Source organism: Notechis scutatus, chromosome 5 (genome assembly GCF_049901735.1).
Source record: "Notechis scutatus isolate UNSWTSFEM ecotype Mainland chromosome 5, rNotScu1.2, whole genome shotgun sequence".
In the NCBI taxonomy this organism is placed as follows: Eukaryota; Metazoa; Chordata; class Lepidosauria; order Squamata; family Elapidae; genus Notechis; species Notechis scutatus.
The window spans coordinates 58,645,773-58,659,662 of NC_142013.1; the positions used below are offsets into that span (position 1 = coordinate 58,645,773).

General features: G+C 33.8%; 1 protein-coding gene across 1 annotated transcript in view; it reads left to right on the plus strand.

The window, feature by feature from the left end:
* CASK (calcium/calmodulin dependent serine protein kinase) overlaps positions 1 to 13,480 on the plus strand; it is a 209,519-nt gene extending 196,039 nt beyond the window's left edge. Inside the window, exons 23-28 of the mRNA XM_087967572.1 lie at positions 5,349 to 5,429; positions 5,514 to 5,594; positions 8,304 to 8,506; positions 8,754 to 8,837; positions 9,614 to 9,640; positions 12,117 to 13,480. Coding sequence (XP_087823698.1) covers positions 5,349 to 5,429; positions 5,514 to 5,594; positions 8,304 to 8,506; positions 8,754 to 8,837; positions 9,614 to 9,640; positions 12,117 to 12,293 — 653 coding nt within the window. The 3' untranslated portion in view covers positions 12,294 to 13,480. The remainder of the gene's footprint in view (positions 1 to 5,348; positions 5,430 to 5,513; positions 5,595 to 8,303; positions 8,507 to 8,753; positions 8,838 to 9,613; positions 9,641 to 12,116) is intronic.
* The last annotated feature ends 410 nt before the right edge of the window (positions 13,481 to 13,890 follow it).

A 13,890-nucleotide genomic window follows, 5' to 3' on the forward strand; every position in this document is an offset into this window, starting at 1 on the left:
CCTTTTCTATGTTATCTTCTGTAAAGTCAATATGTAGTAGGTCATTACAGTTAGTTGTGGTACAACTAGGAAATGTGGGGCATGAACCATTGCTGTTTACAAAGACTGAACTGAAGAATGTGTTGAAGAGATTGGCCTTAACAGCTTCATCGTTGCAGTCTTTCCCATTTGGTCCTTTTAGGGGTGGGATGGTTCTTGAGTCTTTCAGTTTGGTGTTAACAAAATTGTAGAAGGCGTGGGTGAATTTTGTATGTAGGAGGTTTTCCTCTTGCTTGCAGTGGTAATTTGTACATTCTGCCTTTATCTGTCGGCATAGGGTGTTGTATTGGGTGTTTTAAAGTTTGCTAATTTTGTTTTTACGCCATAGCGACCTTTTTTTTGTTGAAGTTTCCTTATTGTTATGGGTAATTTGTTTTTTTGTTTTGTTTTTTGGGGTTACTAATGGTACATATAGTTTAATGACTCTTTCATGTTCAAACAAGAATGCATTATAATGGTCTTCTGTAGTATTACAGATAGAGAACAGAATGTGCCAATCAAGAGATAGATAGGTATATAAGAGATAGATAGGTATATAACAAAATTTTATAATTACCTACTAGAGAGAGAATTAGAGGAAGAAATTGTCAAAGGGAATATGGTAGCCTGGAATAGGAATATAGGACATAGTATCACTTTAACAGAATGGGAGAAGGTCTGGAGTAGAAATAATAAAATCACAAAATTGGCAGCGTACAAGGAAAATGCCTATAAAATGTTTTATAGATGGCACCTTCCCCCCTCAAGACTAGCGAAGATGCACCCCAACATGAGTCCGAACTGCTGGAAATGCAAAAAAAAAGGAGGGAACATTCTTCCATATGTGATGGTCTTGTACAGAGGCTCAAAAATATTGGCAGAAAATTAGAAAATGGTTAGAGGAAATGACAGTAGAACAAATCGAATTCAAACCAGAATTCTTTCTATTAGGGATCTTTAATAAACAATTCCCCCAAAAAGTGGAATATACAATAATACATATTTTGACAGCGGCCAGATTGGTTTTGCACAATGTTGGAAACAACCTTATGTTCCATCAGAGGAAATGATTATTCAAAAAAATATCAAGTTTTGCAGAAATGGACAAATTAACTTTGGCATTAAAAGATAAAGAAACATCAATATATTACGACAGCTGGAACTGCTGGTACGAATGGATAGACCAAAGATAGATCACACAATAAAAGAGCAAAAGAAGATATGTTATAACTGTAGTAGATATATATATGTAGATAGATAGATAGATAGATAGATAGATAGATAGATAGATAGATAGATAGATATAGAGATATAGAGAGATAGATATATAGAGATATAGAGATATAGACAGATAGATATATTCGCATCAAGGATTAATTAATCAAGGATAAAAATAAGGTCCCACAAACTCTCGAGGATGAAATTGTTTTTAATTGTTTTCTGACTTTTCTTTCTACTCTTTTTTCTTTATTTCCTTTTATTTATGTACGTGTTGTTTGTCTATTTTAATTGTAAAAGTAATAAAGTTAATTTTTTTAAAAAGGGTTAAAAATAGGTCAGCATCTTTGAAATCATAGTTGGCTTTTTTGAAGTTGTATTTTGGGGATCCATCATTAAGATCCTCTTTGTGAGGGTGTAAATTGAGACAAAAGTCGATCATACTGTCGTCACTGTTTGAAAAGCGTTCTTGTATTTTTAGGCCATATATTGAGTGAGCTGTTGCAGAAGATAAGGTTGGGGCAATTATTGAATCTAGTGTTGTTAGTTACCAATTGATCTAGTTCCAGTGTAGTAACAGCACTGTACAGGGTTGCATGTATGGGTTCAGATGTACATTCATTTAGGGTCCAATTTATAAGAGGTAGATTAAGGTCACCAAGGAAAATAGGAGGGTGAGGGCAAGAGGCAGCCCACATTAGCAGTGAAGTTAGCTTGTTTGCATGAACTATGTCATAATCAGGGGCTCTGTAGCATAGTAAGAAGCGGATTGTGATATTTAAGGACAGTTCACAGATGATGGTCTCTGGAAGAGCAAGTTGCTGTGTAATTTGAATCTTTTTTAGATTTAGGGATTTTTTGTAGAAGATAGCAACTCCACCTTCTCTATGGATTTCGCGATCTGACCAATAAATATGATATTCGCTGACTCTGGTAATGGAGTCTGGGACATGCATTTAACCATGTCTCACAGAAAAATATAATGTTGAATGTGGTTGTGCCTAATAAGATGAGGAATTCATGCATTTTGTTTGCATTGAGTAGTTTGCATTTTAGATATGTGGTAGTGGGTCTGGAGGAAGTAAGGGGCATGCATGCCTAATGTTGGATGTTGGGGTGATGGTTATTGGGATTTAAGTTGAAGGTCTTGGTTTTGAGACATTCTGTGCAGTAGTCAATGTATAGGTTAGTATTTCCTTGTTCATGGAACTCAGAGCGTAGTTCACGGGATCGTACACATTGCTTTAAGCTTCACGGGATCTGGAAGTTTGACATTTCTGACTCTGGACAGGGTAATGGTCTGGACAAAATCGGTGCACAGTTTGAGACTCCTCCTGGATTTGTAGCTCCTGCTGCTTTTAAAGAGTTGGGTCTTTGCATAAAGTAATGTTGTCCACCAGGTGTGACTAGGACCAGGTGTGCCTGTTTTTAGACTAGCCTTACTCCTAATCACTATGACTTAGTCATCTTCCAATTTGCTTATTGCAATGTGCTCTATATAGATATCCCTTGAAGCCATTGAGAAGAAGCAGCTGATTGAGATTGCAGCAGCATACAGTTCTAGGTACCACTCAGTTCACCTGAGTTATACCACTGTTGCACTGGCTCAGTTGTTTTCTGGGTGCACCTTTTGGATGTGCATCATGACTTAGCACACATGTGTTAACAAACTACAACTTTTGTCATTCTGATGAAAATAGCAAACTCGTTAAGCAGATAGCATCTGTGAAACTCTATGGTTCAGTTAATTACCATAGATTTACACAGTTTACTCATTAGAAAACAAGGGGTTTTAAACATTTAAATGATTGCATTTTTAAAAGTAATATATATCCTATTTTTTTCTCATTCAGTATTTAGTTTTTTTAAATCTTGTGGTTCAGCTAACAAAAGAAATTGAGGGAGAAAAATAGAAAATAGACTTGCTACTTTCTTAATAATCCATTTCTTAAAAATCTTCCCCATAGATGAATGCTGATTTAAAAGATTTTTAAAACGTATACTGTAATGCAATGAAGTTTTATTTCTTCATGTATTTAGACAATAAAAATATAAAATATATCATTTCCAACTTCCTCCCAAATGTCTCAGTTTTCTTTCTTTTTTCTTAATTATTTTAGTAATCTTGCAAATGTATTCTTATTAAATCATGGCTAAATAATACTACATATTACCTCACCATTATTTTGGAATTATGAAGTAAATTTACCTATCTTAGTATGTAATAACTCATTTGGATCATTTTTATGATATCACAACCTTAAGATAAGCATAAAATGTTTCCTTTAATGTAATTAAAAGCAATTTACAAAAAAGAACCAGTTGTTTTAAAAACATGCTTATCATTTAAAGTGATTTATTTGCATTGTGTTTAGAGTATTGCATGGTGAAGTTTATTTTGTGCATATGCTTTTTATTTTACTAATATTATGAGCCATATTTCAATGACCCCTGTCCATTTTTCATGCTGTCTTAATCCCAATGGCCTCTGTGCATGTAAGTAACCTGTCAAGTGACAATGCCTTTTTATTTGCTTCTTACTATTTCCCTTCAATAACTCCTTTTATTTATTACCTAGAAATATAGAAATGCTTAAAAGGTCAGTTGGTAAATGTGTCCTTGTATTCCTCTAATATGTGTACATTTTTTTAATTCTGTCTAGAAACCTGAATTAATTTTTAACGTGATTGTTTGGTTATTAGAATATTTTTCCTGCTTGTTTGTGTTGAGGCACTCTCACTATATGTTATGCTTTTAACTATTAAGAGGTTGCCTTGAAAAATAGCAAAAATTAAAATTCCAACCAATTTTCATTTAGTACATAATACATTTTGTAAATTTGATGAGCATGAAAAGACAACCTCGATTTTTCCTTAAGGAAATTATTAGGATTTTATGTTTATCAATAACTACATTAAGTAAGATTACTTTAAGTAGAAAATGAAAATGTAATTAAACCTTATTTTAGTTCTGAGAAAAATAATACAACTCAGAAATGTAGAAGTTAGTGGAAATTAATATTTTTTTCACAAAAGAGCCCAATCTTTCTTAGCAATAGTAGCTATTAATCTTGATTTATTAACACCTGTATGTCCATATTTACTGTCAGGAGAGACTCAGATCATAATGGCTACATGATTTATGTTACAAATAGGAAGATTTCTGACAACTTAAAATGTCGAATTTGCTATACCAGAAGATAGTAAAATATTCCATCAATACATGAAATACATATCTTGGCAGAATTTCAGGGAGATATGCCCAATTAAATGTTTGAAGGACTGACTTCTTAATCCATATTAAATATAAAGTGTATTGTAATAAATTAAAATAAATAATTGTTGTATTGTTGGTACACTAACTCCTTCCTTGTTTCCCTTTCTATCTTTTTGAAAATATCCTTTTTCTAGTACAACATTTAATAAATAGTTTATTCACTCTTACATTACTTAATAAATTCAGATATGTTATAATTGGTTAATTCTTTAATTTTATTTAAATTATTATAATACAAACAACATTTCATTACTTGGCACTGAAAGAGAAGGGTATTTTTAGTATGATTTACTAGACTATTGCAATTGACAATGCATTGAGATTCTCAAATAATTGACAGTAGCATAAAGGAGTAAAGCCATTTTTTTTGTCCGTCACTATCCAAATTCCCAGAGTGTGGTAATATAAAATGTTAAATTGCAAAGACAACTGTATTTTTGGTTACTCTGATAATTATACTTGTGGGGGTGCTTATAAGATGCTAATACACAACACGCGCACACTACAATAAAAATGTTATAAGGCAGATTTTAATTCATTTTTATACGCTAATAAAATATATTTAAATCTTTACTGTTGATTAAGTACATGTTATCACATGTCTTTTAGTTCCTTAAAATAATTACTATGGAGAGTCTTAGAAATTTTTAGAAGTGTTAATACTTTCAGTATGCCTATTTGCATGGTGTCACCCACAAATTCTTGAGCATGTAATTTGTAATATATCCTTGTTAAGTAAAATATTTAGTGAAATTGTAATAAAAATCCTTGAAAAATAAAAAATAGAAAAATATCAAATTTTTCCTCTATATCTTTTGTTTTTCCTCCTATTACAGTGTTCGATCAATTAGATCTTGTCACCTATGAAGAAGTGGTAAAATTGCCTGCATTCAAAAGGAAAACACTTGTTTTATTAGGTAACTTTAATGTTGATCCTGTAGTTATGAATTATGTATTATATTGCTAGTTCTTTGTAATAATATCAATTGTTTTTGATGCAGGAGCACATGGTGTTGGGAGAAGACACATTAAAAATACACTAATTACAAAACATCCAGACCGATTTGCATACCCTATTCCACGTAAGTAAAAATTTTGTAAGATAGATTATTAAGAGCCCAGAGTCATTAGTTCACTAGGGTAGCCAAACTAAATAAATCATGATTGTGCTCACAGGAAAGAAGTCATTTTTTAAAAATCTCAAACTTTTTCCAAAGGGATTTTTTAAAAAATAAAACATTATCACAGTTTTAAGGCTATTGTTTTAATTGATTTAGACAAAAATTCAAATGCAAAAATTAATATTTGATAGTAGAAATGAATGAAATGAATATCTAAACTTTTACCTATGATTCATAATCCATACATACCCCCTATGCCATGGTGGGATGCAAATAATTTAACAACTGGTTTTCTGCCCTAATGATCGTCTGGGTGGGTGTGGCTGGGTTGGTCATGTGACTGGATAGGAATGGCCAACTTGATTGGTCTCACCCTTAAGAAATTTCTCCTTAATCCAACTCACAATAAAATAACACTGTTCCAATATTTAGAATAGAATAGAATAACAGAGTGGGAAAGGACCTTGGAGGTCTTCTAGTCCAACCCCCTGCTTAGGCAGGAAACCCTACACCACTTCAGACAAATCCATTCTTTAAAACTTCCAGTGTTGGAGCTGCCAGCATTTCTGCGATTGCCCTAATTAAATCATGAGCCTCGAGGCAAGCTTCAAAAGAATCAAAATATTTATTAGGAGCAACATGTCGGCATTGACCCATATGAAGCCAACTCTGCCACACGTAATTTAGGGTCACCTGTGACCCTGTTTCCCCCCTCCCCTCTGGATATGTCATAAATCAGATTCTCCAACAAAGCATGTTCACGAACTGGGTGATCAATCACATTCGGTAGCCTAGGCTATAATCTTTATAAGATAAGCATGGAATGTACTTCTGGTTTTAATTGCCATACTGTTCCTTTTCCTCCCTCCTGCTTATGGCAACTCGAAAACAGGCATAGGAATATTTTACGAGTTGACAGGAGGATTTACAACTTCTGGAGGCATTAATAATTCTCTTAGGAAATTTGAAGGGTCCTGCAAAAGTGAGGGAGTCAAATCTATTTTCCAAAGCACCTAAAGACACAACAAGAAACAATAGATGGAAACTAACTAAAGAGAGAAACAATGTAAGAGTAAGGAGAAATTTCCTAAGGGTGAGACCAATCAAACAATGGAATAGCTTGCCTTCAGAAGTTGTGGGTGCTCCATCACTTGAGGCTTTCAAAAAGACTGAGGGAAGTACACCCCAAAAGGAGGTGCCAGGAACCACTAAAACAACGCAGAAAACTTAAAGCAGCCTGTTAGGGTTTGGGGATTAACCCCTAGCAGAGTATTGCAGCAGTAGTCAAGCCAGGCAGCCAAAGGAGAGCGGAAGGGCCCCAGAGTATACACACACTGAACACAAACACTGTTTGTAGTTTAAATAGTTTTTAATCCAGTTAGAGTTTAAGCATTGTCATTCAGTCCATTAAGTCATTCACAGTATTTCCATCCAGTAAGACTCACTAGTATAGTTCAAGTTAAGAGTCCTTGCAATATCTTTATCAGCCGATAAAGATATCTTCTCCTCCTCCGGTTTCACTCTCCAGAGAAACAAACGCTGGATATTCAGTAGAATTACGCAGTAAATCAGCAAACAGTAGCAAACAATAACAGTTCAGTCACAGGCACTCACCGTCAGTAATCTCAGTTAGTCACAGTAACACACAGTTACTCGCAGCAGCACACAGTTACAGCCAGCACACAGTTACAGACAGACAGACAGTAACAGCCAGCCAGTAAGCTTTCCAGCTTCTAATGCTTCCTTATATTGTAACTTCTAACCGCACCCTTAATCGGCTAATTGCCTGCTGCATTGTGCTTAAAGTGATAAGCACTTAAACCATGATATCTAAGTTTTATATATTTATTCACCCAAACCATATTTGGTATCAATGTTATACCTAACACAGCCAATCCTCTTTTTTAAAAAAAAATTCAAAACCCCAAAGCAAACGCATCAGCTGAGAAGGAAACTAAGAGCAGCCACTCAGGCTAATTGAAAGCCTGGGCATGCTGCCAAAAGCCATCAACCCTTCCAACTCTATTATTCCATGTTCTCTATATTCTAAATTGGGTGCTTTACAGCAGAAGCAATACAGCTGGCTGGACCACACATGCATTGAATTCAGAGCCTGTATGATCAAGCTGCATCATTGTCCCCTCCTGTATCTTTTTACCTCAGGAAGAAACAAGAAGTAGCCAACACTGCAGCAGCTATGAAAGGTTTTGGGAACTCCAGGGAGTATCAGCTGATCACAGAAGTGTTACTTAATACTCTTTATAATGAAAATGTTTGTAATCTTGTCCTTCCTGAAGAGAAGAGGTTAATCCCATCCCTAGATGGGTGATTGATTGGTTTCCTGGGTGTTTCTCTGCCCTAATCCTGTCAGTTTCTGTTGTTTATTGATTTTATTCAAGGCATGTGTCAGCTGTTATTGCAACTAAGTAGCTTGTTAAGTTGTTCTTGGCTGTCTACTAGGAGCTATTAACTGAAGGGAGAAAGAAGGGAAAAAACCTCTCTTGCACTTTATTTTGATCCGGTTCTCCAAACTGCAGAAGTAATTAACTAATGGTTCGGGTGAACTGGTACGAACCAACTGAATCCCACCACTGCCACTATGTATTTTTTTTAGTATAGATGAACATGAAAGAAGTCTGGGTTTGTTGTGCCTAACTTTTGTAATTATAGATACAACCAGGCCACCAAAGAAAGATGAAGAGAATGGAAAGAATTATTACTTTGTATCACATGACCAAATGATGCAGGACATTTCCAACAACGAATATTTGGAATACGGTAGCCATGAAGATGCAATGTATGGGACAAAACTGGAAACAATACGGAAGATCCATGAACAGGGATTAATTGCAATACTTGATGTAGAGCCTCAGGTAGATATAACATTCATGTGCCTATTTTATCAGACAAAGAAAATATTTTCCTTCATATTGGGTATGATGACAAAACATGCTCTTTTTCCAATTGTCTTTGACACGAAGAAAGACATTTCTTTCTTTCCTTTGCCCACATAAAAAGAGTCAGAAGATTGATGGGTCAATATGAACTAGAAATAAGGACAAGAATATCTATGTTACTTTATATTAAAATTTATACCATTTTTATATTACACTCACTTAGGCCTTGAAGGTCCTGAGAACTGCAGAGTTTGCTCCTTTTGTTGTTTTTATTGCTGCACCTACAATTACCCCAGGCATTAATGAGGTAAGCCTTGTTACGTTAAAATATTAGTGTAATTGAATGTAGTAAAATAGCATTTGGGGAAATTGGAAAAAGTCTTAAATGCAGTATGTTTCATTTGTACATGTTTAGCATATGTCTGTTTGTCTTTCTTTTTAGAATATAATTTGCATAAATATTTCTTTCTCTTTACCTGTCATGCTTTATTTTAATTTTTACCTTGTTTTTCTAAGGCCATGTCTGTACCAGCTAATTTTTGTACAGTTTAACCAAACAGACGTTAGACTGTGAAAATGGAAAATCATCCAGTTTCTTATTACAGATTTTCCCTGGTCGGAAATCTACTTCCTAGTTTCTTTTGAAAAAATATATCTTTAAAGGGATAATCATAATGTTGCTCCATAATCATTATCATCTAGTCATTATGTTGCTCCATAATCAGTTTTTTCTTTAATTTTAAAAAAAATAGAACTTTCTAAAATTTAACACTGGCTTTTTATTCTTATGAAAACTAATGGTATTTACATAAATGTGTTAATCCTACATATTTTAGTTTTACCTTTTCAAAATGAATACAAATTGCCAAACCCAGAGTTACAAGAAAGAAAGTTCAATGAAAATGTGTCAATATGGAAACATAAATAAGTAATACCTAAATAAATGGAAATGAAAAGTTGTTAGGAGGATTACTGTTACAGACATATCCTATATTACAGCATTATTGTTGGGTTTTATTTCACTTATTTGCTTTGCTTTGCTTTTCTTCTCATTTTTCTTATACTTGTACTGATTCTATCTAGCTGCCAAAATGGTGCAGAAAATTGCCTGTAAGTACCAGCTAGGAACAAATATTATGTATATTTTGTTATTTTAATATTATTTGAATAAAATAGTTGTTTTCAATAAAATGTAACCTATATGCCATAGCTATTTTTATATTTTCTTATATTTTTAATTTAAAACTGGAATTGGCAGTGTATATATAGGCTTTCAGATGCAGTTGAATTACAGCTCAAAGCAAGTAATTCCACTAATCATGAGAGCTGTAGTTCACCAGTCAGAGAGAATGATAGGAATCATAGAAATAATTTCCCAAGGATAAAATGACCTCACATTAGGCACCATGCAAATGTCCTTTGTGGGAGGATGATTTCCCCAGTCACTACATTAGGAAGTGTTGACTGTTTCTCATTTAATAAGGAGTAAATAATCTGGAGCTAGGTAACTGCTTCCTTGCATTTTTCTGCACAATAGAAAAACTGTAGCTGAATTCTGAAGATTTCACCATATTTATATATTTATTTAAAACATTTATATAGCTGCCCATTTTGTAAAATTCTGAGCAACTCCCAATTTATTCTAGTTTCCATAGAATTAACTGAGGCTGGATTTGGGATAGAAATTTTCAAAATTTTTAAATAATTCTTTACAGCATAATACAGGTAGTCTTTGGGTTACAATGGCAATTGGGGTGGACCAGAGTTTCCATTACGAAGCAATGTGGCTATAAAGTCTGATGTACCTTAGGTAAACCATATCACTTACTAATGACAATTGCAGCAGTCCTGGTTGCATGGGTACCATAGGAAGGTGCCGTGGGCAGGCATTTTGGAGTGCAGGCAAAATGGCAGGAACAACTTCTGACTTCCTGACAGCTCCCCTATTGATTTTGCTTGTGGAAAGTCAGCAGGAATGTCAGAAGTTGCAGTCACATGACAGTGGCTTGCTGCAATGTTGTAATTGCAATCCAGGCTCAAGCACCCAGATCATAATTTCAGATTCTGTGATAGCTGCAGTTTTGAAGACTGGTTGTAGATCTCCCTCGTTCAGCACCATCACAACTTTAAATGTTGTGAACTAGTGGTTATAATCCAAGAACTACCTATAAATCATATTTTGCATAACATAAAGTAATAAGTAGTTCTGACACAGTTCTATAGATATTATGATCCTTTCACAGTTTTATGATATACATGAGAACAGTTATATAATAATATGGACCACCACTTACATATAGCCAGCAGTCTGCTGCAGCTGCTAAAAAAGCAAATATAGTCTTAGGCTGCATCAGCAGAGGGCTAGCATCAAGATCACCAGAAGTGATAGTACCACTGTATACCGCATTGGTGAGGCCATATTAGGAATATTGCATCCAGTTCTGGCCACCACGGTTTAGAAACAAATGCTGGGGCCCTAGAAAGAGCACACAGAAGAGCAACAAAGATGATAAGGGGTCTGAAGACTAAATCCTATGAAGAATAGCTAAAGCAACTAGGTATATTTAGTTTAACCAAGAAAACACAGAGGGGAGATATGATACCAATCTTCCAATAGAGGGCATCAATTTAGCACCTGAGGTTAGGACAAGAAGCAATGGGTGAACGCTCATCAGGAGAGAGAGAAGGAGGAACTTTCTGACAGTAATAACTATTAAACAGTGGAGTTGGTTACCTTCTGGAATTGTGGGTACTCTGAGCCTGGAGTTTTTCAGGGAAAGATTGCACAGTTATTTGTTTGAGATGATATAAGGACTCTGCCTTGGGCAGGAAATTAGACTAGAAGACCCCCAAATAACTGTCTAGTTAATCTGATTAGTTCATTTGTTTTATTATTTACAAAAATATCATACATCAAAAGCAAGGTATCTCATAGAAATTATGGAATAAAAATACTGAATGCAATTTACATATGTCAGTTTCAGTTTATTTCAGGGCAAATCCAAATTTTGGGAGGAAAAAGTAGGTTGCCAATACTTTTGTCCACTTCTGTATATATTAATCAGATTGTTATTAAGTAGTTTATTTTAGTCACAAACCAAGGTTTTGTGTTGAATTATGTTGAAACTACATAATAACTTGGCTACTATTTGTATTTAATTTCTTTTTCATATTCTGATTTAACAATTTTCATTATTTATGGTTCACCATCCAGAGTCATTGATTTGAAATGGACAGCTATAATAAATAATACATACATACATACATATTCTCATGATTCATTAATAAGGTAGCATTCCTCTCTTGTTCCTTGTTTATCCAATTATTTTCTCCCACATTCATCTCTCCCATTTAAACAAGTGCTGAGTTATATGAAGAAAATAAATTTATATAATTGAACCACACAATTTAATAAGTTCAATTCAATTTTATTAAAGTAAAGCAACATTTCAAATACATGTCTTACAAGAGGATTCAAAATGAATGAATCCTTATATAAGAAATGCATTTGGAAATATGCTTCCTTGTATGCAATAACTAAGATAACAAAGTTGTTCCACCTTCATTTTTCCTAATCACTGTGCAGGATGAATCTCTTCAACGCTTGCAAAAGGAATCAGAAATCTTACAGAGAACATATGCACACTACTTTGACCTTACAATTATCAACAATGAAATTGATGAAACAATCAGGCATCTGGAAGAAGCCATTGAGCTTGTTTGTAAAGCATCACAATGGGTTCCTGTTTCCTGGATATATTAACCCAATTACCAGAAGAATGTGATCATTGTTTGAAGCCACCTCATACTTGGAAGAACCTCTTTGTTATTGACCTTATGTCAACAGGTCTTGGCCCCTAGAGACTACCTAGATGTAGTGTGACCTACATTTATAATTATTGTCATGTCCTTATAGCTAGGCAAAAAAAATATGATAATTTAAAGAGACAGTATCTTTTTTAAATCAGTTCTTCTAAATTTTATTAAAATGTATCTTTAAATGTATGTATTATTCAATCCTTTGGAATGGTATATTTTTGGAACTCATAGCTTTTAATTTCAAAGGCCCCTAAAACTGCACAAAATAGATGCTGCTTTCTATAATCTATTTTAATAATAATGTGATCTTTACTTTAATTGGGGGTAGAACATTGCATCTTTTAGAGTCTGATTTTGTGAATTGGATTGAGTTGCTTTCCTTTATTTATTTGAAATTATTAGCCCAATCATGACCAGATCAATACTTATATTCTAATGGCCTTCTTCTGCTTTTTAAAATCATTTTTAAAGTAGCATTTTTAAAATATTTTAGTTTAATAGGAAGATAATGTGATACTGTCTCTTTGAAGAACTCTGTAAAACTGAATAGAGATTTGAAGTTGGGTCTTGACTCTTAATGCATGTGGACAGTTGCAAGCGTTCATGCCGTTGGTGTATCTGTGTTGAAAAAACTGTAATCTACAACCAAGTACATTCCATTCATGGGGGGAAGATACCCAAGGGAATAAAATAAAATACTATGACTAAGTTGTAAAACCTATGCACATCCCTTGCATTTTGGGCAACTTTATAAACAAAACTCCTAATTTTTATTATTAATCATATAGTGAAATGTGTTTGTAATTTTGTCTCAAATTAATTTGTTGTAAAGATGGGAGGGAAAAAAATTACTGGTTTTGCCATTTCAGATCTGTGTTGTCTGAGAGTATTACCGTTTTAATTACGTTTGAGCAAATATGCTGATTTTTAATATGTATGTAATTGTTTTGAAAATGCACACATTTTAAAAGAAAATACTGCGCAATGAAAGAAACCCAGTTTAAGTTTTGTGATAAATTAACAGTTCCAAAAACTCAGCTGCTGCAGCCCTGTAAATTCTTTTCAGATTCTATAGTCTGACCATTTTTTAAAGTTTTATTTTAAATATACTTCATTTTATGTGTTCAACAATTAAATGCCTTGAGTCATTCATTTCATCACAGGATTCTACAATTACTTAAGAAAAACAGCCAATTTTTTGTAGATGTTTAGAAAAAAGTTCTCTCATCTTTGTGATATTTGACATTCATGCTTTAATTGCAAACTCACTCTGAAAATAAGGGTCGCTTCATATATTCATATATTCACATTTTTAGCACTTGCTTGTATTATACATGCTGAAAAGTATATATTCCCAAAACACATTGTAATAAAATAAATATATGGTTTAGATAAAATGGATTTTCCAATTGGCTATGGCTCGCTGAGTTATATGATCTAGTTGGAAAAAATATAATCTTGGCAATGTGTAGAACAGTCCTAAATCTTAGATATGGAGCCTTAATAAGCAAATTTTACCATGAATTCATCTCAGGGTTATT